This window comes from Carassius auratus, chromosome 38 (genome assembly GCF_003368295.1).
Source record: "Carassius auratus strain Wakin chromosome 38, ASM336829v1, whole genome shotgun sequence".
NCBI lineage: Eukaryota > Metazoa > Chordata > Actinopteri > Cypriniformes > Cyprinidae > Carassius > Carassius auratus.
Genome location: NC_039280.1, coordinates 12,131,744 through 12,158,195, shown reverse-complemented (window position 1 = coordinate 12,158,195; position 26,452 = coordinate 12,131,744). Strand labels below are relative to the sequence as shown.

Sequence of the window (26,452 nt, the reverse complement as noted above, 5' to 3'; positions counted from 1 at the left end):
TTATCTATGCAAGCTCTTTCTAGAAGCAGTTTGGGCCAATGAGGAGTGTTAAGTTACACATGAAAAATAAATATATAAAAATATTTTAATTAAAATACTGAAATTCAAACGATGCGAGCTTTTCTGACAATTTATTTCATTGACTCACATTATATAAGATGCCAACACATTCAACAATACTGGAAGCAACATTATGCACTTTATACGGTTTAATAACAAGTTAATAACTTAGACAATAGTAACAAAGCTAACAATTGCTAACTTAAGACCACTTGAATATTGACAATCTCTTGAAGCAAATATTCAACAGTTAATAAATATTGTTTAACGATGTCTTCTCTATTTTTACCCACAGCAGCATTCACCTGATGTCATCCATTCCTTGCTTGGCACTCAGTCTGATCATTAATTCAAATTTGTATTGTATTTTCTTTACAAAAGCACATCGGCATGGCACATTCAATCAACATAGTCAAGCACAAAGAGCTTTTAAATCTTTGACTGTTATTATATATTTGAAAAGTGAATGAGAACATATTATCCTTCCTGTCTGATGCTTGAGAAACTGTTATGAGTACATGAAAAGGGTTGTGCCAAGGATTCACTGATAAAGTAGCATCTGATCTGATTTAAAGAGAAAAACTAAGCAGTCCTACACTGAATCATTCAATGTGTGCTTGTTTACAGTACATAAATAAAGACCAAAGATTGGGATTTTATTCACCATTGGCCTCCTGATTCTAAAGGTTCTGTAAACACTGCATGTATAAAATGACAAATCATAGGTTTGAAAAAGATTTGAAACACTTGAAAATTGAGGTGCATTCAAATTAGCAACATTTCAGTGAAATTTTGTGAGCCAAAGCTCACACAGAAGTCACTTTCAAACCAAGCAGCTTGCTTTTGGTTAATGCTGTCAATCCACATGGCCAACTTGAATCTGTTATGAAATCTGAATGGGGAATTATTTCGCTCTTATGCATAATTTCCAGTTGGGTGGATTCCCAGTTGAAATGGCTGGATTTTGCCAATGAAAATTTGACGAACAACCACAAATGAGACCTAGATTTTTATGATTTATGAAGATAATGTACGTGATGCTTGTACATACAGGACTTGATGCACACAGGTGCTTCAGGTAGTTGCTAAAGCAATGCTATAAGATGCTATAAGAGTAAAATGTTCTTGGTATGTTGCACTGCAATTGCTATGTGGTTTCTAGAGTTTTCGGGTGGATGTTTACTGGTCAAATCACATGACTTCTCCACTTCATTGGCATTTTTCCTGTTTTATCGCCCGTCAGTTCAAAATTTTTAAGAAAAAGTTCCCCCCAAAATTATAATTCTGTAATTAATTACTCACCCTCATGTCAGTCCTAACCCATAAGAGCTTCATTCATCTTCAGAACACAAATTAAGATATTTTTGATGAAATCCAAGAACTTTCTGACCCTGCATAGACAGCAACAAAACTGAAACAAAGGCCAAGAAATATAGTAAGGACATCTTTAAAATCATCCTTGTGACATCAGTGGTTCAACCTTAATTTTACGGTGCTACAGGAATACTTTTTGTGCGCAAAGAAAAAAAAACGAGAAAATAACGACTTTATTCAACAATTTCTTCTCTTCTATGTCAGTCTCCACTACACATTCACAAGAGTATAACGACGCATGTTCTGAAGATGAACAGAGGTCTTGTGGGTTTGGTATGACATGAGGATGAGTAATTAATAAGAAAATTCTCATTTTTGGGTCAGCTATCACTTTACGTCAAATCACTTATGAAGCACCACTGATTACAAACATGCACAATTTGAACTGCAATCATTTTAGCTAAATAATTCTAAACATGGATCAATGGGAATCCAAATCAGGAAGAGAAAGATCAAATGGATACAGGTATAAAGCAGCAGAGATCATGCTGAATAAAGTCTAATTGTTAAAGCGTCCTCAGAATCACTCATGTTGGAAATCTATAGTCTGGGGGTTCGATTCCCCAGGAACACGATATGTAAAAATTGATAGCCTGAATGCTCTGTTAGTCGCTTTGGATAAAAGCGTCTGCTAAATGCATAAATTTTGAATTTTTTTATATTTAAATTTATTTTATGTATCATATTACAGATTTGGCGTGGAATATATAATCGAAAGCTTTCAAAATGCTTGACTTGATCTATTGTGTTTTTTGATATTGGATTGTGGCACCAGATACATCCTCCATTATATCTGTTGTTTCAATTTTGAAGACTGAATGTGAGTAAGTTTGTATTTTGGGGTTATTTTAAGTCTGGAGAAGGCGATGAACTCTCTGTAACTGTATCTTTGAAAGCACTAGACGATGCATCTCTTCCTGTCCTCGGGCGCAAGGCATCATCACACGACCGACTAACACAGCATCCCCTTTCTTCTCCTCTTTTGCCTGAGAGCAGAAGGAGAACGAATAACGGATTTATATAGACCCAAACAATGTACATTTTGTGTATTTGTCTTACCTTCACAAAGGAAGTGCAGGGAAAAGTGGCAAAATCAGACGAGGCTTGAGCACCCGGCCTGTGAGTCACTACATGTTCAGCAACCTCATCCTTCAGAGAAATATGTTGCTTAAATAAGTGCAAGAGACATTTTAATGATGACTTGATGGTTTCGATTCATTTTTGGTTTACCTTAAGCCTATCGAGTGTTTCACTGAGTGACTGCAGTCTTGCTGTTTGCTCCAGGAGCTGCGCACTGGGACTCACTGTTAATGAAAACACAAGCACTGTAGAATAATTACTATATAACAATAGAAATCAAAATGTATGTGTAATTATGCCAGACCTGGAGATTTCCCAGTGATGTCCACCACTTTCACATTGGCACTCATCTGGAGGAGAGTATCCAGCAGTTGGTCTGTTTTGCGGTAGAGGGCGCTGGACAGCACCTCGGGCCTGCAGCCCTCTCGCCAGCCCAGCTTTGGCACGTTCAGAGGAGGAAGAGATGCCAGCTGAGCACGCATCTTTTCAGCCTGCGGTCCACATAAACACACACAAAAACAAAAGTGAGAATAAATCTTCAGGGCCTGCATTGGGGAAATGTGCTTGTGAAGCTGTAGCGGAGACCTTTAGTCTGTTGTTCTCGTTCTTCAGGTGCTTTATACTGAGTCGCTGAGCTTCGATCTGCTGAGTCAGCAGTGGAGAATCTATCACTTGCACTCCGGCAGCTGCACAAACACCTTTAACATGCAACAAATTACATGTTAACAAATACAGAGACAACTCATGTGTTCTTCTAAAATATAAAAAAATACGGTATATACACAGCAGTTCAAAAGCTTGAGATCAGAATTTTTTTTTTAGAAATTAATACTTTTATTTAACAGTAGAGCCTTTTAGAAAAAAATCAGAACCAAATATCAGTTTGCACAAAAATATTAAGGATGAAAAGCCGTGCAGCAAATCAACATATTTCTAAAGGATCATGCGACACTGAAGACTAATGTTGCTGAAAATTCAGCTTTGCATCACAGAAATATATAAAAATTTCACAATAATACTGTTTTACTGTAGCAGCCTTGGTGAACTTCTTTGAAAAACAAAAAAATTTACCAACCCCAAACACTCGCCATGTTAGTGTTTATTAAAATATTATATTATTTCAAAGGGGGCATTTTCTGGGTGTAAAATATTAAATCCATTTAGGTTATTTCAATGCATCACTAAATAGAGATGATAAAACAGATGCAATAAATGAGATTTCAAATATTATATTGATTTACAAAGTATATATATATATGTGATAATACACAAAAAAATAAACCCCTATTATTATTATTATTTATTTTTTTATTTTATTTGCTTTAATGTCTAGTTTTCTTTACATTATCATACTTGTTAGATGGCTAAATAATATAATATATGAGAAGAAAGAGTCCACAGAGAGTTTTATTGCAGACATGAAATAGCATGTAAGCTGTGAGGAAGGAAACTACACTGTTGAATACTACTTAAATATATTAAAGAGTATTCTGTGCAATAAATGACACTATGTTATGGTCACTTATTGCATGGCTCTTGTTTGCAGTCCATGCAACTCGTAAAAGGACAATATAAGCAAGAATAACATTCATGCACACATGCAGCTCACAGAGAGACCATGAGGGAGAGGAAAAGAGAGTGAAGAGATATAAATGTCACACTGACAACAAATTTACCTTTTTGTTCTTCTAAAAGGAATAGAAAAAATGGAAGACATATTAGACCATTTAAAATAAAGACTTAAGACATTTTAGCTTAGTGTTTAAGTTAAACTGATTCCCACCTGCAGTGATGCCACAAGTCACAACAGAGGCGATGCCAGAGCCTTGACTTCCTCTCAGGCCCTCCATGGTCATCTTTGATTGGCTGTTGATTCTCTGCTTAAGCTCAGCTTTCTCTGCCTCTAGTTGGTCTATGTCAGCCTGGAGAGCATCCATGGTCTCTTCAAACTCCCTACAGATTATAATACTCATATTAAAAGAATACAATTTCCCCATTTCTATAATGGGACATTAAGACCCACATTAGGAGTTATGTGCAACAATCCTCTTTGTCATCACTTACTTTTCCTTCTTTTTCAGGAGCGAAACGGTCTCATCTAGGACCGTCTGGATCTTCTCTACTCGCTCATCCGCATCTTTAGACGAACTGTCCAGCTTTTTCTCCAATAAACTGAGACGCACATTAGCCTCGCTCAGTTCCTCTCCCTAGAAACAACACCATTTCGACACTATTTCAAGCTTTTGTTATCTTAATACTTCTTGGCAAGTCTGAGTATGATTTCTTCTACCTTTATTTTAAGGGATTTCTTGAGCTCTTTGATGACAGTTTCTCTGTCTTCAAGTTTGAGGCCGAGTCCTTCAGCATCAGTGATTTCTGCCCTCAGTGCTGCTGCTCGGACTTCCACAGGCGATACCTACAACGAATACATGCACATTGAGACACAAGCACACAGATTCATAGCCGTAGGGTTCGACAGGCAGACTGAGCTCAGACGCACTGTATTATGAGGTCTTTCAGAGTCATATTCTCCCTCCTGCATAGCAGTAGCCATCTTGTTCATGGTGGCTATGACAACACTGCATGACTGGCGCAGACACTCTTGAGGGTTTATGCCCTGTGACCCATAGATCTGAAAAAAAAGAAGATAACATTACATCCCCATTTGCTATTATATTATATTATATTATATTATATTATATTATATTATATTATATTATATTATATTATATTATATTATATTATATTATATTATATTATATTAATGCTTATTTGAATAAAAATATTATTTAAAAAAATAATATATTTTTATAAAAAATAAGTGACAGCAATGAGAATTGCTTAAATATAAAATGTCCAAACGTATTATGTGCTTAATAATTAAGCACTTAATTAATAATTGTCAAAAAAAAAAAAAAAAGACCTAATCGTTCACAGCTCTGGGGTCATATTAAACTGATCAAATGCAGCAGTAAAGACATTTATACTGTTACAAAATATTTAGATTTCAAATAAATACTGTTCTTTTTTAGTTTATATTCATCAAAAATTCTAAAAAAAATACAACTTAGCAGTTTCCAAAAATATTAAGCAGAACAGTTGTTTCTTGATGTTTCTTGAGCAGCAAATCAGCATATCATAATTATTTCTAAAGGATCATGTGACTGGAGTAATGATGCTGAAAATTCAACTTTGCCATCGCAGACAAAAATTGCATTACTTTATTCAAATTACAATATATTAAAAAAGAAAACATTTATTTATAACTGTAATCATATTTCAAAATGTAACCGTTTCCACTGTATTACTGATCAGTCTTGGTGAACATAAAAGACTTAAACATTTTGTATGTTATTTTTATTTTATTTTTTTGTGGTGACCCACACTTGTTTTGTACTGTATACCTGTTCAGCTGCTTTAAAGGCCATGTCTTCCAGTTTGACGGCTGGCAGTCCCTCGTGTTCGCTGAGAGGGGCGATGAGTTGAGCGGCTGCCGCTGCCACTTCCTGCAGCACTGCATTCACCCAGGCCAGCTGCCTTCTGCTGTCAGCCAGGGTCTCACACACCTACATCAGTGGAAGCCTTAGCTGTCAAAGGTACAGAAACAATCGAATGTCTAGATAATATGAACATGAGGGCTGCACATCACCTGTGGTCCAAAGCTGAGGGCGGCTGGGATGCCTGGTGCGTCTGTGCCTGGCATGCGACGACGGATCTTCTTGCAGAACTGTCGTATGTCACTACAGGAAGTGTCCAGATCCTTCAGCAGCACACAAAACGTTTCCTCATCCTGCCCTGTCTGTATGAAGGCCCTCAGACGCCCGACCTCTACTGCCATACAGTCCAGAGCACTCTGGGTAAACTAAACAGACACGTGAAGATGTGTTAAAGGGATGTGTACCGATCCGGGTCTCTCTCTTTGAGTTTGTCTAAGTGAGTTGCTTACTTTGATGTGGTCTGCCAGCTGCATGGTACAGTCCTCAAGCTGTCCAGCGAGATGAATACTGTAAAGATGCTACAACAAAGGAGACGTGCATGTCAATAAATATCTCTAATGGCATATTTGAGGATACAGCCAGAGCTTGAAAGACCAATAGTAGTTCACTAGGTAAGTTTAGGTTTCAGTCTTTGGCATGGGAGATGCTTTACAGCAGTCATGATACTGAGTGAAAATATTTTTTCTGTCAGATGGGTATGAGAATGTCAGCTTATTAACTTTGACCAAGCACAATGTCATATGTGAATAATATAGCAATAGCAATGACAGCGTCAGTAATTTTTATCAAGGAGATAAGTCTGATATATCTACAGTAACATCAATTTTTTTTAAGAAATTAATATGTTTGATTCAGCAAGGATGGAGACATTAAACTGATCAAAATTGACATTAAAAACATTTAGATTCATAAAAACACTACTGTTTTTTTTTTTTTTGATCAAATAAATGCTGTCTTGGAGAGCATAAGAGTCAATTATTGGAATGTGCTCTAAAAAATTCTAAAGAAAAAAAAAGAAAATATATTAATATATGAGGAATATTAGTACAGTTCTGCAATGCAAGTGCTACAAAATGGCATTGTGCTGCGATACCTGATAGTATTTAATAGCTTTGGTGAGGGGTTCCACATTGACGGTTTCATCCAGCAAGTCTTTATATAGGAGGTCTATGAGGAAATCCAGGGATCGCTCATGAACGCTCATCTCAGAGTACAGAGAACCCACACGCTTGTACATCTCCACACTGCACTGACTCAGAGCACTGCACATGACAGATAAAGAGAGGCACAAGACTTCTGAGGTGCTCTACCCCAACAGAAAATAATGCCATCATTCATGAAGCCTTTAATGCTCTTGAGGATGTTAGAAAGTGTGTGTAAGTTTAGGCAAACTGACTGTTCATATTTGTGCAGGGTTGCCTGTAGCAGTGTGAGAGAATAGACGAGTCCAGCAGCAAAGCTCAGCTGCTCTCCGGCGGCTCCTCTCATGCCGGGCTTCTGAAAGCACGTCTCAGTCAACTCAAACTTCTCCTGAGCCTGCTTACTGATCAGCTCTGCCTACAGCAGACATGCACAAACACATTCAATCAAAACTCACGGAAAGCACACAGTAGACTGGAATGACCATGGTTTAGTGGTTAGCAAGACGTATATTCAGAAAGTTGACCTTGCAGATGAGTCGTGGGATGAGCAGCAGAGCCAGGATACAGTCGTGGTCTCCTCCGTGTTTCAGGAAGGAGTCAGGCATGAAGGAAATCAGCAGTGACACCTGTCTGTTAGCCTGAGCTACCTCCATTTTACGGAGCTCCATTTCTATGGCCTAGAATTACAAACAGAGAGACACAAACATCTGGAGTGTTAATTTTATTTTTTTACCAACAGGGGGCATCCATCCTCCAACAACACAAAAACATAACTAGTACTACCTAAGAGTTTGTGGTAGATAAGCATTTTTGTAGGTAAGAAAATAAAGTAAAAACAATAGAAATGTTTATACATTTTTATTTGAATTAGAAATATTTCTGAATGTTTTTTAAAAAAAATGTTTTTACTGTCCGTTTAACACATCTGTGCTATTAATGTGCTATTATTAGTATTAACAAACGATTAAAAAATCTTGCAAACCCCAAACTTTTGAACAGTAATATACACTAGTCAACATTTGAAGTGGACCAAAACCTTTCATCAAAGTTGTCCTAAAACCAAAATGCATTCTTGTCTTAGGACAACTTTGATGAACTTTTTTGATCCACTTCAAATGTTGAATGTATTTTATTGCTACTCAGCTAATCATATTGTCATATTGTCATACAAGTCAGCAATTAACCTCTGGCTCATTTTGAGTACAACATACAGTAATATCCTGCAGTTCAGTGAAGAAATGAATCATCTAACAATTCAGTTTCATAATAAAAAAAAACAAAACAATGACCCCTGTGTTCAGTTCAGACAGTTCAACTGATTCATTAAAAAACGATCATGAATTAGTTTGTGAATTTCATCTGTTTATTAAAAATCACAGGACTACATAAAAAAGAAGCAATTTTTTTTAATAAAGAGGTTGTCTGAACATTTCATTACCTGGACGTTTTAGTAAGTCTTGAATTTAAATAAATGTGAATTGGATCCTGAATAGCAGCGTATTGAAATACTGTATAGATTCACCTTGGCGTAAGCTTTGGTTTCTGCAAATTTGATCTTGAAATCGAAGATCTCTGCAGGCTGTTGCTGCTGCTCGGTGCTGGCTTCCTGTTGGCTCATCAGCTCCCTGTTCACCTCCTGCTCCACACACACACAAACTATGTGATGTACATGCCCCATTTGATTTATGAGGTCTGCATTTTAAGCTGTATTAATGTGGTGAGGATCGTATGTTGTGAAGCACAGCGGCACCTGCAGGTGTGCGGTGAGCTCTCTGTATTTCTGGATGGTCTGCTGGTAGTCTGCCACTGTTTCTTGTGCCGCCTCCACCCGCTTCTCCACCTCCCTGACGCTGGCAGCACTCAGATCCAACTGCTCTCTCAACTCCAGCTCCGTCTCTCTGGCGTTCTCCTGCAGCTCATCATTCATCTCATTGATGGCTTCCTACCTCAGCACATGTACACAAACCTCAGTATACGGTTACATCATGGCATACACTTCTGCACAAACTCTTTGAACGCTCACCAGATCTGTGACGGTTTCTCTGAGCTCCCGTACTTTCTCCTCCAGGTCTAGATTACGCTCCGTCAACATCTCCACCATCTCCTCCGCCCCGAGCGCAGCATCCACCTGACACACGAGCACACACATATTCGAGTGATCATTACCACATCTATGACTAGGGGGTCACTGATCTTGACTAAATCACCTTTACAACTTTAATAAGAAGAAATGTATATTTAATTTACACAGTGAAGAATATGCAGCATTTTTATACACTCTTTTTTATAACTCTCATTACATCTTTCAGTGTTAATAGTGGCACCACTCACTTGCTCTTTGAGCTCATCAACTGTTTTCTCAGCCATCTTCATTTCCTCCTGTAGGTTCTCTTTCTGGCATCTCAGCGCATCCAGCTCAAAATTCTTCTTTTCCATTAGCTTCTGTTGCTTCGCATGCTCTTGTTTCTCTGATGCAGACAAGTCACGCATCCTAATGCACAAAACAGTTGAGATCAGGATCTTCACAGAGCACAACCAAAGTCAAACAACACTGATGTGAACCACGGGACTCGTCCTTACACACTTACCTCACCAAAGCCTCCTTCAGTCGAGCATTCTGCTCCTCTAACTGCTTCACATGGTAACTAGACGCTGCTCCATCTGATCCTGCAGGCCAGTTTTTATAGGTTCATCAGTGAATACTAACACGCATATATACTGTGAAATTTTGGGATCAATGACATTTGTTTTTTGTAAATAATTAAATACATTAATTCCTCAAGGACTCATTCGATTGTTCAAAAGTGTCAGTGAAGATGTATATAATGTTTCAAACAATTTCAAAATGAGTGCTGTTCTTTTGAACGTTCTATTCATAAAAAGAAAAAAAAGAAAAATTACTCTGACAACTGGAGAAAGGCTGCTGAATGAGTAGCTTTACCATCACACCTGTGCCCAGACCAGCGTATGTTTAGGTGTGTTTGTACCTTTTTCCTCTATCTCATGTTTGAGTATCTCCAAGTCCATGGTCAGCTCCTCCACTCTCTCTTTTAGAGCGTCAGCCTCCAGTTGCAGTGACTCGGCCCGCTCTTCAGCCATTTCCTTATCCAGAGTGGCCATCTCAATGGCATCTGCTGTATCCGCCATCTCTTCCATGTAGCGCTCTTTAGCTTCAAGAGCTTCCTTAGCTTCCTGCGTAACAGGAGGATATCAGCCACTTTCATTATCCACACTCTGACACTTATCGTGATAGATTCCTGTGCAGTAACTTGATACCTTCTTGGCCTCCTTGAGATGTTTCTGCAGTTCATTTTGTTGTTCCTGCATCTTACTCTTCCACTCCTGCAGCTGCTCCAGTTGAATCTTGTGTTTCTCAAGCTCCTTCAGCTTTGCCTTGTCTTCTGTCCTCTTCATCTTCAGCGTCTCCAGCTTCTCCTCCAGGTCCTTCACCTGGCCACGCAGTGACTCCTCTTCCTGCAAGAGAGTGAATGCATGCATGCAGAGTGCGGACACTGTAAGACCTTTCACATTTACGTGAATGTCAGAAAAAGGTCGTGCTGTGGTTTTTGTCGCTCAATAGTTCTGAACCTTCTAAATGATATACCCATTTCTAATCAGAAAACAGGCAAATAGCCTTTTGTTGAACTTTGCATAACATCTATGACCTTGAAAATTCAAAATAATGCAAAAATAGTTTGAAAATAAAGAAAGAATGAAAGTAGTGGTTATATTTGTGTCTGTATGTGTGACCTTGGTGGGTCCCGGGATGGGAGGAGCCCCGGGTGAGAGCAGCGATCCCACAGGTGAAGGTATAACTGGAGCAGCCAGTGGTGTTTGGGCAGGTGTGCTGGGTTCACTGCTGCTCATCTCTCCAGCAGAAGCTGATCCTGAGCCCAGCTTCACCCCCACTCCAGCCCGTGTTTGCTGAAAGACACACGCACAGATCACTGAAAAACTCTCTGATGAATCACATCAACTACAAACTTTAATTTAGCAAACACAAGCGCACACAGATGTGACCTGCAGGGCCGAGCTCACCTTGGGCCTTCTGGTGGTGGTCTGAGGAGAAGACAAATGTTTAAAGATATTTGACCACCACAGGTCAGCAGACAGATGAAAAATGGAGAATCAAGGAAAAATAGGAGAAAACACATTTATAGCAAAGATTAGAAACAGAAAGAAAGGCATACGCATTAAAAGAGAACTGAAGAAGCTGTGTGAGCCTTAATAAACGACTTGCACATTTTTTTCCATCACATGAATGATATGCTTGCTTTTGTCTTTAATATCAAAAATGTTTTTTTTAGCACGTAAGGAATCAAACAGTAAAACTCTTTATATCACTATCTGTCTGCCAACAAAGAAGAGTGCCTGGCACCAACCGGGTCAAACAATTGCACTCGTTTACATACAGGCATGCACACATACACGCACAGACTGTCAGCACGTTACACAGAATATGAAACATTTTTTAAAATGTATGCCATTTACATAAGTTACACTATCATACAAAAGACTGGTGTCAGTAAGATTTAAAATAAGTTTTATTTGCTCACTAAGGCTGCATTTACTACTTTACTTTCAATACAGTAAAAACAGCACATTGTGAAATATTTGTACAGTTGTAAATAGCTATTTTCTATTTTAATATATTTTCAAATTGTATTTATTCCTGTGATGCAAAGCTGAATTACCAGCAGCCATCACTGCAGTCTGCAGTGTCACATGATCCTTCAGAAATCACTGTAATATGTTGATTTGCATCTCAAGAGTTTTTATTATTATTATCAATGTTAAAAACAGTTATGCTACTTTCGTATTTTGGTGGAAACGTAGCATCATAAATGTCTTTTCTGTCACTTTTAGTACATTTAATGTACTTTTTCTTAATTAAAATGTATTAATTTCTTTCAACAAAATCTTACTGACCTCACTTTTTATTATAATGTATATACATACAGTGGCCCTAAAAGTCAAACATATGAATTTCATTCCACTGGAAAAAAGAAAAAAAACAAAGTAAGTGTTTTTCCAGTCCTGTCAGAGCAACTATGAATATGATCAACTAATCAGAAAGTGTCCAGATACTTATAATTTTGAACAATATGTTTGTTGTTTTATTTTTTGTTGTTATCTTTTTATGAATAATTTTACTTGTAAGTTTTGTTTGCGATTTATCCATTTAACATAAATACCACATTTAGATATTCTGTATTAAAATACAAAAACATTAAAACATTTTTACGTTGATACTTTTTGTGGCCACTGTACATCATCAGATCATGTTAGTTATAGTCACCTATTAAGAGAACAAAATGTACTAATCACTAAGACAACTGAATTAAAATGAATCTTATGATCAATAGGAAACAACCTATCACGTGCGCTGACATACCAACAATCAAACAGATCATCATCTCCATAAATCACACAAACACCTTAGTTAGACAATAAACCACTGAGCGTCTTGCATGCAACATACATAGTAAACAATTTTTTGTACCTTACGAGTCGTAGGTGCCTGTCTCATCATATTGCCGATTGAAGAGGAAACACACACACAGGTGCACACACAAACACACACACACACACACACACCAGGTGCAGAAAAAGAGCAGGAAGAAGGATTGAGTCACATTAACAGCAGATCGAGATGAGAGCAGGTCAAGCCCCTAGCAAAGCCACAAACACACTCATACAGCAGTTGGCAAGTGCTAGCCACACACACACACACACACACACACACACAGCGACGGTGTTGCAGGTCGTCTCTGCTGCAGCTGAAATGTCTCCCCTCTCCTGCACTGCAGTGATTAACTCCTTTTTCTCCAACCGGAACTGAATCGAGCCCCTTTCCAAACACTTCTCTGATTATAACGCTGTCCTTGAGGCTCTGCTAAACTGCAGCCGCCAGCCTCTCTCTGTCTGCATCCATCTCTGGCTCTCCTGCTCTCTCCACTCGTAAGCTCTCAGTGCCAACGGCTGCCTAGCAAGCACATTACATCACTACACATCCACCCCTCCCTCCAGACGAGAGAGAGACAGGCTGGAACAAAAGCAGAAAGAGGGAGAGAGGGCGGGACCGATGGGAGTCTGGCCTGTATCCTAGCAACACTCCATTAGTATCTCTATGGGCTCTCCAGTCTGTGAATGCAGGCACGCCATGTTTTAGCAACTTCTAGTTTAAACTTAGACTCAAGTTTAACACATGTAGATATGTACAGTTAACAATATGTAATGGGACCCTTAGTTCACTTACAAATCATTTTAAGATCTGAAATGTGTTTCTGTATGCCTTAAATGCATTACTGCGGCTTATAAGAGCAGGCGCATCGTTATTTGAGGATCCATTACAGAAAGTAGTGGAGAAGGATGGGGACAGATTGATATATCACATTACAGCTCTGCAAGAGAGAAAAGTGATGTGTAGTAGAAAACAGAGAGAGGGCTGAACAAACATGAAAAATAATCCTGGACCTTCACTTGTTTTCTCTCTGCATTCTATACTAGTCTTAATATGTCATGTCATATTAATCGCCTGCATTTATTAGGGCTTATTATTTGCGATTCAGTACTAAATAGACCTAATATTACAGGTTTCATATAATCAAGCTTGTTGCTAAATTTTGAATGTGTTTTACCACAGAACCTCTGAGTATTTCAAAAACTGCTGGTCTACTGGGATTTTCACACACAACCATCTCTAGGGTTTACAGAGAATGGTCTGAAAAAGAAAAAAATATCCAGTGAGCAGCAGTTGTGATGTCAACAAATGTCTTGTTGATGTCAGAGGTCAGAGGAGAATGGGCAGACTGGTTAGAGGTGATAGAAAGGCAACAGTTACTCAAACAGCTACTCATTAGAAACAAGTTATGCAGAATACCATCTCCGAATGCACTACATGTTGAACCCTGAAGCAGATGGGCTACAGCAGCAGAAGACCACACCGGGTGCCGCTCCTGTCAGCTAACAACAGGAAACAGAGGCTACAGTTCACACAGGCTCAGCAAAATTGGACAATAGATGATTGGTAAACGTTGCCTGGTCTGATGAGTCTCCATTTCTGCTGTGATATTCAGATGGTAGCGTCAGAATTTGGCATAAAGAACATGAAAGCATAGAATAGATCCATTCTGTCTTATCTCAACGGTTGAGACTGGTGATGTAATGGTATGAGGGATATTATCTTGGCACACTCAGTACCAACTGAGCATAATTTAAACACCACAGTCTACCTGAGTATTGTTGCTGACCATTTCCATTCCTTTATGACTACAGTGTACCCATCTTCTGATGGCTACTTCCAGCAGGATAATGCACCATGTCACAAAGCTCAAATCATCTCAGACTGGTTTCTTGGACAAGACAATGAATTCACTTTACTCAAATCCAATTTACATCAGATCTCAATCCAATAGAGCAGCTTTGGGATGTGGTGGAATGGGAGATTCGCATCATGGATGTGCAGCCTACAAATCTGCAGCAACCGCGTTTCCAACACTTTGTTGAATCTATGCCATGAAGAATAAAAGCAGTTCTGAAGGCAAAAGGGCATCCAATCCGGCACTAGTAAGGTGTACCTAATAAAGTGGCCAGTGAGTGTATATATACATATATATGCATTAGATCAAATTAAAATAGGCATTAGATTAGCTACAATTCTATTTATATTTGTATTATATAATATATACACTCAGAAAAAAAAAACTTTAACTGCTACAAAAGCTTACACTGGGTGGTATACCCTTTAAACTTTTTTTTACATTCATATATAATTTTTGCACATTTTTGTGTTGTTTTCTTGATCATTTGGGATTCTTACTAGGACTGCACAATAATTCAATATCAATAGACTATATAGTGCGTTTTTTTACATTTTACTTTTTATCTGATATAAAGTAGTGTTCATGAATGCGGCATGGTTTTGTGTACAGCCGTTACCAGGGAAACCACTGTTTCTGCCGCCCCAAAAGCGCCTCCTGCTGGCAGAGAATGAATTAACATTTTCAATAAGCCCTTCTCCAGCAACGTTTTGTTGTTGCTCACACTTTTTTTTCAGTTTTCTGAAGCATATTGATATAGAAATTATATTTTATCGACTGAAATTATGAAATATAGCCTGTTGTGATATAATCTTAGCTTTAAGCAATAAATAAAACTAAAACCCCACACTGATCAACTGTTGTTTCTATTACCAAATTCATGCTGAGTTTATTTACATTGAATCAAGGTTTAAGTTGGTCCTCTTCTCCATTAACACTAGAACTACCAAGGCAGTCATTTTGACCGTTTTAAAGATTTGCAATGTAATAACTTTGTTGAAATAAAACCCATATAACTACAGTTCCATGACTTTTCTTAAATTAATGTAAATTTTATTTCAACATTGTTATTTTATTAAAATTACAAAACACAAAAGAGTTCTGAGTATTTCTACCTTGAATGGCCATAGCGGTCAATTTGACCGCACATATTACAGGCGTTGTATCTCCTCAGCGCTTTTTCCCGCCGTTAAAGATGTTGCCTAGCAACCTTTCTCTGGCAGTTTTGTATGCTTTTGCTAAGCTAAAACTTAGCTTTACCGTCAAAATAGCAACAAGAAAGAAAATGACTGTCACTGAGGTTTTATCCTTGCTTGAGAACATTGATGATGCAGAGTCTGATGGAGGAGCAGAGAGCAATGTCTCTTGGTCTCTTGACAGTTCGTCTGACACTGATTCTGAGAGTGATTCTGAGTTTATTATCTGTCCAAATATAACAGAACTATTTATTCATTCTAGATTTCATTAGAGGCTGCATAAAATTGTTTCCGATTCGTGTGGTCCAAACATTTCCGATAATGCTAAAGCATTGTAAACTCCAAAATTCAAAATGTATTGAATAAAGACAGAAGTAATCATTTCCAAAATTCACAATATGTTTTTATCTAACGAAATATTCTGCTTCATTTTATATTTGTTGACATTTTGACTTTCAAAAACAACATTTTAACTGCGGTGAAAACTTTGATCTCCAGCTTGCCGGATGCAAATTGCGGAAAGCAAATTGTGGCATGCACTTTTGTGGGAGCTCTAGTAGCTCTTACACAATAATATCACGAACATATTATATTATGTATGCTTAAATTACCCCACATTTTTTTATAAAACATGACCATAGAAGCTTTGAAGTAAATATAACATGACAAAAATGACATTCACTGCTGTCTGGTATGAACAGTCAAAATGACCGCTATTGGCAGTTCTAGTAGTTATAGAATTCCGGTAGTGCTAGTGTTAATGTCCATTTATACTTTATACCTCTGGGCAAGAGCGACAAACAATTCATACTGACAGCCTGAACTAGATAACCTCCTAAACAGCATTACCCCAAGCACTGACATTTAGAAGAAAACCCTGGGACGCACACACATAGCTTTCAAATCCAATATTTCAGTGGTGATCTAATGACAAGACAGCTAATGCCAAGCCAGGCCGCAGTGCAAAGTTTGACTCAGAGGGAAGGAAATGCTCAGTCTTTCATCAAACAGTCTTATATGATATATCATAGTCAAACACAATGATTTTACAATAAACACATTGTTTATCAAAATTTAATAATCACAACTAATTATTTTAACTATTTTCAAGGATTTTGAAAATATATTCTGCAGTCTCTAACTTGAACACACCAAAAGTCAAATCTCTTTCACTCACACATTCACTAGGTCTGTCTCACACACACATAAACACATTGTACTCAGCATGCTAATTCATAATATCCATTTAAAAGAAGAACATTCATCTAAGAACACTGTCATCCAGCTAGCAAAGCACTCTAGCACACATGAATAAATATACATAAAATTAGCAGAAACAATATAGAAACACCCCTGATGAACACACACAGACACACACACACACACACACATGTAATGTGCTGTTTGTGTGATGCCATGCAGCAGAGCTGTTCAATATTGCCATTGCTATGGAAACGGAGGTTAGAGAAACATGCAGCACCTTTTTGGGTTTGGTTCCTCGCTGCAGACTCAGACGGAGGAGGAAGAGGTGACACATTAAAATTTGATCAGTCAGTGTGTTTGTAATGAGCATGAACGTCTCTCACATACAAAAGCAGCAAGACTCCCACATAAACAGCGCAATAATCTTTTTGCATCTTAGAAACTTTATGTGTCTGTGACGCAAACAGGTTGTGTTCATGCATGTCTGTATTAGTGAGTGTAGTCAGGATTCCCTGTGAAAAATAAGTACAATTTAGCATATTTTTAAAAATGAGTACTTGTATACAAAAGTGTACTCTGAATGTAATATGTAATATTGTCAGATCCCTTATATGTTATTTACATTAAATGAAAGTGTATTATATTTATAGTAAATGCAACTTAAAAGTGCTTTTTGATCCATTTAAGTAGCTTTATGTGTAATTGCATAATTATTATTACAGTTGTATGTACTGACAAGCACTTATGGTAAATTAAAATATACTTTAATATTGTTTCTACTGTATAGTATGTATTAAAATATATTTGTAATTAAACATTTGTAAGGATGAAGTTGCAATTAAATTTTAAAATGTATAATCTTTAAATGTAATATCAAATAACCCCCTACAGTTGTGCTTAGTGTTTTAGTATGTTAGCGGACACATTAAAATAAGTATTTTTCTTTAAAGCATGACAAAGTTTTATTGAAACAATAAACATTAAAAACGTTTAAGTAAATCTACAAAATGCAGTTTTTATAGGTACTAAAGTGTGTTAAGAGACAATTGTTTATATACATTTACTACACGTGCACACTCAATAGCCTACAATTACGCACATTTCGTTTTCACAAGGGACAAGAGCAAAAAGACTATATGTGTGTTCATGCAATATAGTATGTATTTTTTGGTTGGGAGGAATTACAAAGTGCAAAGGCATGCTTGGTAAATTCATGTATGAGGTGAAATCAGAAGGGAATCAGAAACACAGTTGACTTTTACATACACAGACACAGGATGAGCGATATGTCATGGCCAAAGAGAGTTACAATATCTCCCTCTTCTGGAAAAGAGAGGTAATACACAATCCTTTAAATGTAAAGTAGCCTTAGATGACATACCCACAGTCCATTCTCAGACTGTCAAATGCATATTACACACAAATATGAGATAAGCTCAATTCTGACAGGCTGGCACTAAACAACTTTTCTAAGAGCCTACACAATGGGCTCAAGGAAGCAGGGTCCAGTGCTTTAAAACTTGTTCCAATGCCCTGCAAATTCAAGTGATAGCAATGAACCTTCAAGGAAGAAATAATAAATGGATATGCCCAAGTTTTTTTGAGCCTTTCACTAGTAAGTAAACTGCATATTCACTAGTAGAACTGAGTAGTATTATTCCTTGGTCTTAATAACGGTACGTATTTATTCTGAAATTCTAACTACACACATTTCTAATAAATTCTCTGCTGTTTTCAGTACAGCCAGTGCCAGAACAGACTATTATTGTGTGTATCAACAATTTCAGATAAACTCGCCCCTGCATGGCATTTAAAAAAAATCCAACTGTGGCCGTTGAATTTTAAGATAGGTCAGACCAACCTTTCCTGTCTGAGTGGGTGGTTCTTGGCCAAAATAAACTGTTTTAGTGAGACTAAACACCTTTTCAAAAGGGCACCAGTGTTTGTATAGGAAAAAATGTTATGAATATACACACACAGTCTCACAGAAACAATGTGCACAAGTACCAATGTAAGAATGTATTCATTATGTTGAAACCCCTTTCCTCACTCACCACTTTGTTTGACTTTGGACCTTCAATTATCTCTGAGAAAATAAAAGATAAAATGAGATCATTACAATTTCATGTGAAAAATATGGTTGCAAGCAGATATGTGCCTGGAATTGTTTGCCTACCCCGCTTCAGCATTTTGGAGGTGGCAGCATCAGGTGTGTCAGGAGACGTTGTGTCAGCCCCATCTTCCACTAACTGGATCTGCAAGAGGGTCACAGCAGTTTCTAAGAAGTCAACAAAAGAACATTGACATGTTTTCACCTGTCACTGTTTATGTATATGCACGCATCTATGGGAGTACCTGTGACTGGCGTACAAATATCCCATGGTTCTCCTGACAGGTGAAATATCGTTTACCCTGCACAGTCCCATCATTCTTGCCTTTAGCTTCCTCTAGAATGACTCCCACCCATTTTCCAGAGGCGAAGAGGGTGTTTCCAATATATGCCACGGTGCCTCGATGACCTTTACCGATGACCTCAACGAGAGAGCCCACCTTAACGGGCCGCCCACCTCCATCTGAACTCATCCTGCTGCTGCCGCTGCTGGTGGCCTGGGGACAAGAGAGGAAAACTCTTAAGGGACAAAAAGACCTTCTTATTTTATCAAAAATGGTAGATTGATGAAAACATTCTTGGCTCAATGTATAGTAGCCCTAAAAAGTATTTGGGAATGTTAGTCACACATTCAGTAGAAGTGCATCAATGTCTGCATTAGATACAAAATATTAAATCTAGCAGAAATAGGTTTTGTCTAACTTTAATTACAGTAAAAGCACACTTTTTAAGAAACATGTTTACCAAAAGAAGATGTTAGATTTGAAATGGCTAAATTTTAGATATATAGACAGACAGATGTGATAATACACAAAATTGTCCATTTATTTTTACTGTGAACAAAAATAGTTTCAAACAAAGTCACAGCAAAACCTTTGTAACATCAAGCAACACACAGTAATTGTTGTCTTATCCTGATTAATTCAGTGTTTCTGAACAAATCGGTTGAATTAATGATTCAATGACTAACACCCCACTGCAACAGCTAAAGTCTGTCCACACGGGACGTGTTGCAAAATCATAGGTAGACTACTTACTTTGTGTCAGTATGTCATAAATAGAACGAGGCAACAGTTTAATATGGGGTACTTGTTGTGTGGCGCTTTTTATTGCTGCTTCGCATGGCACCTCTCACGTCCGATGTAAACATGGTGTAATAAAAGCAGTTCACTTGTTTCATTTCAAAATGAAAAAATTGTTTGAAGGAATGCAATTGCAGAGCAAAGAGGAAACTTACAACACACGGACAGACAAAACAGAATAGGTTATGTTTTGGTAGGTTACAAAATCTCAGCTTTCAAATTTTTTTGAATTTTTTTCAGAAATTCAAACAATAAATACTGTTTTGTGGCTTTTTAATGTGTCATGACAGATCACTGTACTGCCTCAAGTCCGAAACACACTCCACGATTTTTGGCTGTCCCAAAAGATTGGCATTGTGAAACCATCGTGGCGATTTCTGTGACCGTGTCTCCTAATCGGTGGTCCTGTGTCGTACAGGGAGAGAGGTTAAAAAATTGCCGTTGTCCCGGTCTTGCGACCCAAACCTGAGTTTCAGAAGTTCACCATTATCATCGCACACAGTGTGTTTGTTGCAACAACATGATGCTAAAAAGTAAAACTGCTAACCTCGAGCTCTTATTCCTTCCTCTTTCATCCTCTTTTTCAGCACACATAAAAACTGCTAAAGTGTGCTTCACACATTTCTGTTTATCACTAGTGCATACTGACGACGTTTTATTCTTCTATGGTGGCCTTTGTGCTTCATTGCCTAAGAGTCAACAGGTCATACCCAAGTTTATTAGATCCATATCACAAAGTGTGGTTTGCGGTGATCTTATAGGATTGCTCAAATCATGCAGTGTGTCTCGTGCTTTAGTTGAAGCGGCACGTGAACTGATCATTTCTTACTATACTAGTTATAGCATTAAATAAACATAAATAAACATTAGAAAGTATCTTCTAAAGACGTCAATTCACACCATTTTTTAAGTTCACCAGTTCAAGTCCACCGAATTTAATCTACTTTCCTGTCTGGTTTGTTTGTCGGACAAAAATGGCAGATTCGGCATTATGCCAGTCAGTAAAACTCCCTACGAAAGGTCAACTGTCCCGGTGATGATGCACTGTATCTCAGCATGTTTGCAGTGCTGTTCAGTCAGTCAGACTAGGACAAACTGTATAACTTATCAAATGCAATGGCATTTAGACATTTTGTGGAATAAAGTTAAAATATTGTGACCAGACAATCTGGGGGAGTTAAAGCCATTTGCAGGCTCCTCATTACGTTTCTGAACCAGTCTATCATGCCCTCCAGATTATATGTCTCAGCGGAAAATTGAGGGTTATTTAGGAGCACTCAGACCCGAGCTCAGGGCTGAAAAAGTCTTTGACGCAGCCTTATTCTTTACTGCAGAAGACATCACTGTTACCTGCAGTCACAGTGTGCAGGAACTCACACACACCAGCCGACCCTGAGAGACCTGCTCTATTTCACTTCCAATTCATCATTTAAATTCTCTCGAATCACACAGAGGCTGGGGTCCAAAATGAGTTTCTGAAACTACTGTATACTAAAAATATGTACTGGTCACAGTACAAGATAACAAGATAAGGCACACTATTTGCAGTGTTATTTATTATTCTTGCTGACTCTAATGTAAACTCTAAATGACCTGGAGTGATGGGAACATTATTAGGTTACAATGGAACAATAGAAACAGCACAGAAGTGATAGATGTGACACCTCCTTCAACTCGAAAACAAGAGAGCTGTGCTGGCAGCAGCTCACTGAAATGTGACATGTTCATTCTTTACACAGATTTAATGTGTAATGAATTAAGTTACTGGCTAATTTTTAAAATCAGCTGAAGGATACGTCATGTTCACATGCAGGACACAGGAGTTCAAACTGACTGTTGCTGTGAAAACTGACTAGTGACTCAGCAGAATTAAGTCACTAACTGTGTCAGTATTAGGAAAACTCTGGCTTTAGGAATGTCATTGCTCATATGGAGCTTGTGGAGATTGTTAAAAAATAAAACCAAATAATTTGAATGATATTAAGTTACCTACACAAACTTGAAGCTTAAACGGCAGAGAGTCATGTCCTAAACATAAAGTGTCAGTGTTTGAGGAGATTTGTGTACTAGGCCTGATGCTCTTGAATGAATTAAATGCTGTCATTCAATTCTTTGCCTGCATGCTTTCATTGTATTGTAAATATTAAATTAAGGCATATATTTGAGTACTTACTAACTTACTTCTGTTTTAAAAGCTCTTACAATCTACAAAAGGTTTCAGGCAATAAGTACACATGAATAAATAAACACACACATTTGTTTTTCTATCATGGTGAGGACTAACCCTCATACAATACCTCACCTTTTTGTCTTTTCATATTAAGACATATCAGTTATGTTTATTAATATGTTTTCCTCACAGGGAACACTGGCTGCTCCCCAAATGCATTCTGGATTTATTATTGTGGGGATACACCACTATTCACTAACAGTCCATTTTGGATTTTTATGTTAATAGCAGTGCTGTCTAATATTTCATGCAAGAAAAGGACATAAGATTTACGTCTAGATCTAATAATAACTAAATGATTTAAAGGGTTTGAAAGAAGACTAATGTTGAGTTAAAGGGTTTGATTGTTAATATTAGCCAAGTTTCGTCATCATTTACTCACTGTCATGTTGTTCCAAATCTGTATGACCTTTGAATGCAGAACACAAAACATACTATTTTAAAGAATATTGGTAACCAAATGGTATCGGTTCCCAATGACTTCCCTTTTTGTCCAAAGAAAGTCATACAGGCTTGGGAAGAGTAAATGATGAGATCATTTTCATTTTTGTGTGGACTATCCCTTTTATAGAATCAAATTTAACATGATTTTACAAAACACTTTTAGTCCATGATAACATGACGTACAGTGTAGACAATCAAGTAAAGGCAAAAAAGTCAAATGAACATCAAAATGTATCATGTTCATCTCTGTATCATGGTTGTTTTAATGTTTTACTCAACAGCTGCCAACAATTGCATTACTGGCCTGCAGCAAGAACTGCCTCAACCATACACTGCAGTTGATTGTAGGAGTTTGTACAGAAGCAAATTAATTTTAGCCAAAAGCTGAGCCTTACAAATTCTAGAAGACTGGCTGAGCCCACGCATGCTCTCTCCTGACACATGCTACAACACCTGCACAGCATCATCCACAACTGCACACTGATTCTACTTTAATACAAGTAAAAACATGCATGTATTCACATGTACCGTGGCAGACGGAAACAGAAATGATGTCCACCGTATGACACTCACCCTGCTGTAAGTGTATCGTTTCATCTGAGACATGCTGCTCCTGCGTCGCCGTTGACAACGGTTCCTTGCCTTGCTTCAGCAACCCTCAAAAGCTTTTCAACCCCCCGACCCACCGTCTTTCTATCTCTCTGTCTGTCTTTCTCTATTTCCAACTAACTCCCATCACTCAAGCCTTTGTCCTTACGATTAGTATCAGAGATACGCGTTTTGGTCCAGCTCCGGCAGAGGCACAGACTGAACCCCAGAGGGGACACTGAGACAGACACCAGAGGAGGTCCTACTGGATGTCTGAGCTCTGATGAACCTGCTAACATGTGAACTGTCAGAAGGATCCCAGCATCAGATTGAGTTGGAGTGAGATGTGTGTGATGCAGGTTTGACTGATCTGTGTTGGTAGGTGAAGTGTGTGAGAGCAGTGCAACTGCGCTAATGTCTGCGCTGCCTTCTGCAGGAGAGCAAAAGAGGCAGAACTGGGTCCTAAAGCCCTCCAACACTGAATGATCAGCAAAATTGTATTAACATGTAAATGTATTTAACATATAAATAGTGATTTAATAAATGTATTTATTAACATGTATTGATTGCCACTTTATAGTCTGACCCTTTCAGACATTAAATAAATAGCACCTTTGTTTATTACACAACTGAAACAGGTGACTGTGTTTTGATTATTTTTTTAGCATTTTGATTCAATATATTAAATCATTATTATAATCAAATTACATTAAATTATTGCTATATAGCTCGGAAATACTTGACTCTGATGACATAATGGCAACATTCTGCTGTGAAATATTCTTGCATAATAGCATAATTGCATTTTAAACTCAAACTAATATTTATGTCTATTTGTTTATTTATGTGGTAAGCAACAATGTAAAACCTGGGATGAAATACTTTATTATTGCAAAATAAACTCCTTCAGGGTGATACAAGAAAGTCGTCCTGATTACACTGGGATTTGTGATAATAACCATCTGATGGTTATTAATCATTGGATTACTAAAGGCCATGTACAGCTATGATCACTGATTTAAGAGCTCTTTTTACTGTGGTACCCTGGGCGAGGATGTTGTTGTTGAAGAACAACATTCATGCACAAAGGTTCACATGCTTAGCATATAAGATGATATTTAAGGCAGCAGGTCTCTTTAAGGCCGGCTCTTTGTTCAGCCTCTCTTTTTCTCTCCAGACCTATTTGAATGTGACGCAGCTTCCAATATAAAGTCATACACAGCGAGTGAGTTCAGAGAGAAGTGTGCACAGCCTCGACAGACTGACAAACAAACACATATACATGCTGCCAGGATTAACACTCTTTATGAACTACAACTGCACTGAATCCCCGGGGGCTTATTTCTGTATTATGCATTCTGCACAGAAAGCAAATGCTGATGTTTGCAACACATTCACTGTTCACTGTTATACAGTTAGAAAGGACAGTTGCAATGCTGAAAACATTGTGCTCACCAGTAAGCAACTGTGGGTCCATCTGAGCAGACAATGCACAAATAAATCACACAAAGACAGCTGCTCTCCTCTGACCACTCTATCAAACAGTGGCTCTCATCTGTATCAGTGATACACAGCGTTACACTCTATTCAGGCAAGAAATCAACAGGGCATGGTGGGGGGTTTGGTGGGGAATGATGTTTAAATGCTAGAAAATGCAGAAAATACAACATAGGGTAAGAGAGGATTTACAAAACATCAATATGAGGAGGAGAACATGCTTCAGTGGGGGAGGAAATCAGCTGACACAAGGGCGTGTGCACTCAAAAACACGGTTTCAGCTTAATTATCAGTGAGACGTTCCATAATATGCTTTACAAGAATGTATAAGAATGTCTGCTAGAACATAAATGTAATGTTTTAACATCGCTGTACATGGTACTTTTATAATATGTGTGGTGGTTTACTACATTTATAATAAAACTTGCTTTTTATATATATATATATATATATATATATATATATATATATATATATATGTGTGTGTGTGTGTGTGTGTGTGTGTGTGTGTGTGTATTACAACTGTTTTATAATAAAACAGCAAGTTTTATTATAATTCTATCATAGTTATGTAGAATAGTAAATTTAAGAGTTTAGAACATTAAAATTATACATAACTATAAAATAACTATAATACAGCTTGCTGTTTTATTGTAAAACAGTTGTAAGCCATATATATATATATATATATATATATATATGCCAATGATTTTTGTGTGTGTGTGTGTGTGTGTGCACAATGTCTGTATAAATGTCACATATAAACAATATACAGTAATGTGTGTGTGTGTGTCTACGTATAAACATATATATAAAATATTGGCGTCAGTCATTAAGATATTAAATAAAATAGTCTGTTTAATGACTCCTCTGAGCATTAATTAATTAAACTATCCTATATTAACTATATATATTGTATATTAATTAATTAAACTTGTATACAAGAGGAATGAAAGCAGTATGATTGTGCACATTTGATTATTTTCTGTGCAGTTATGATCAACTGATGATGCACCTGCCAGCCCTCCCCCCACATGAATCAACAAATAAATAAATAAATATTGCAGAACGATACAGTCTTCACTGTAATTTAGGTAATGTTGTAGTAGTGAATAGTAAAAACAGTGAATTGAAGGGGAGCGCCTCGCCAGCAGCTCATCATCCTCCCATCGATCATCCACTACAGCCGCTACACCCCTCACCTGAACAATGATTAGTAAATACACCGAAAAAACATCCAGGATGGGAGGAAATTGAACGGTTCTTCCAGGCTTTTTATTTCAAACCATGCATTTGAGCTTACCGTGATGTTTTTGACGCTTGGTGTGTGTTTTCCCGGACAATGTGGATGTGACAGTTACTTCCTGAGGAGCGCGACGTCACAAACACACACACACACACCGCGGGAGCGCGCCTCTCTTGAGACGACGGGAGGGGTACGTGTTTACCTGGAGAAGGGTGGTCTACAAAATAGTGTCTGAAACGCTTTCAAGCTATGACAGCCTCAGTGAAAGGTCGCTTGACTAAACTGATGACATTTCTAAAGAGCTAATCTAAAAAACTGATTAAGCAGCCTGCCAGTAACAGGATTGTAATTACAGCTAGAGCTGTAGATGTATTTATTTAT

The 26,452-nt window shown here is 37.7% G+C and overlaps 1 protein-coding gene across 5 annotated transcripts; it reads right to left on the bottom strand.

The window, feature by feature from the left end:
• Positions 1-116: 116 nt before the first annotated feature.
• Positions 117-26,234, bottom strand: LOC113057104 (dynactin subunit 1-like). Of its 5 annotated transcripts, none has more exons than XM_026224194.1 (31): positions 26,129-26,234; positions 19,230-19,481; positions 19,051-19,129; positions 18,929-18,960; positions 17,152-17,172; positions 12,657-12,674; positions 11,192-11,212; positions 10,904-11,077; positions 10,430-10,627; positions 10,141-10,345; positions 9,742-9,820; positions 9,485-9,644; positions 9,177-9,281; positions 8,904-9,095; positions 8,676-8,789; positions 7,678-7,830; positions 7,408-7,568; positions 7,105-7,273; positions 6,461-6,529; positions 6,164-6,376; positions 5,919-6,080; positions 5,015-5,146; positions 4,805-4,930; positions 4,579-4,721; positions 4,298-4,467; positions 4,191-4,202; positions 3,100-3,212; positions 2,819-3,005; positions 2,665-2,738; positions 2,494-2,583; positions 117-2,420 (listed from the first exon to the last, which is right to left on the bottom strand). In XM_026224194.1, the coding sequence occupies exons 2-31, from the start codon at positions 19,455-19,457 to the stop codon at positions 2,283-2,285; spliced, it is 3,738 nt and encodes a 1,245-aa protein (XP_026079979.1). In that variant the 5' UTR covers positions 19,458-19,481; positions 26,129-26,234; the 3' UTR covers positions 117-2,282. The 5 variants fall into 5 exon arrangements, with proteins under 5 accessions (XP_026079979.1, XP_026079974.1, XP_026079976.1 ...); XM_026224189.1 differs by lacking the exon at positions 26,129-26,234 and adding an exon at positions 23,314-23,769; XM_026224191.1 differs by lacking the exon at positions 26,129-26,234 and adding an exon at positions 23,314-23,769 and having other exon boundaries at positions 4,191-4,199.
• Between the last annotated feature and the right edge of the window lie 218 nt (positions 26,235-26,452).

Bases quoted from the DNA above. Each gene is read 5' to 3' on its own strand.
- LOC113057104 (XM_026224189.1), bottom strand. From the start codon at position 23,346: ATGTCTCAGATGAAACGATACACTTACAGCAGG. The intron at 17,173-18,928 runs GTGAGTGAGGAA...CTGAGTCTGCAG, and splicing joins GTCCAAAGTCAAACAAAGTG to CGAGGAACCAAACCCAAAAA. The intron at 2,739-2,818 runs GTCTGGCATAAT...TTTCATTAACAG, and splicing joins CATCACTGGGAAATCTCCAG to TGAGTCCCAGTGCGCAGCTC.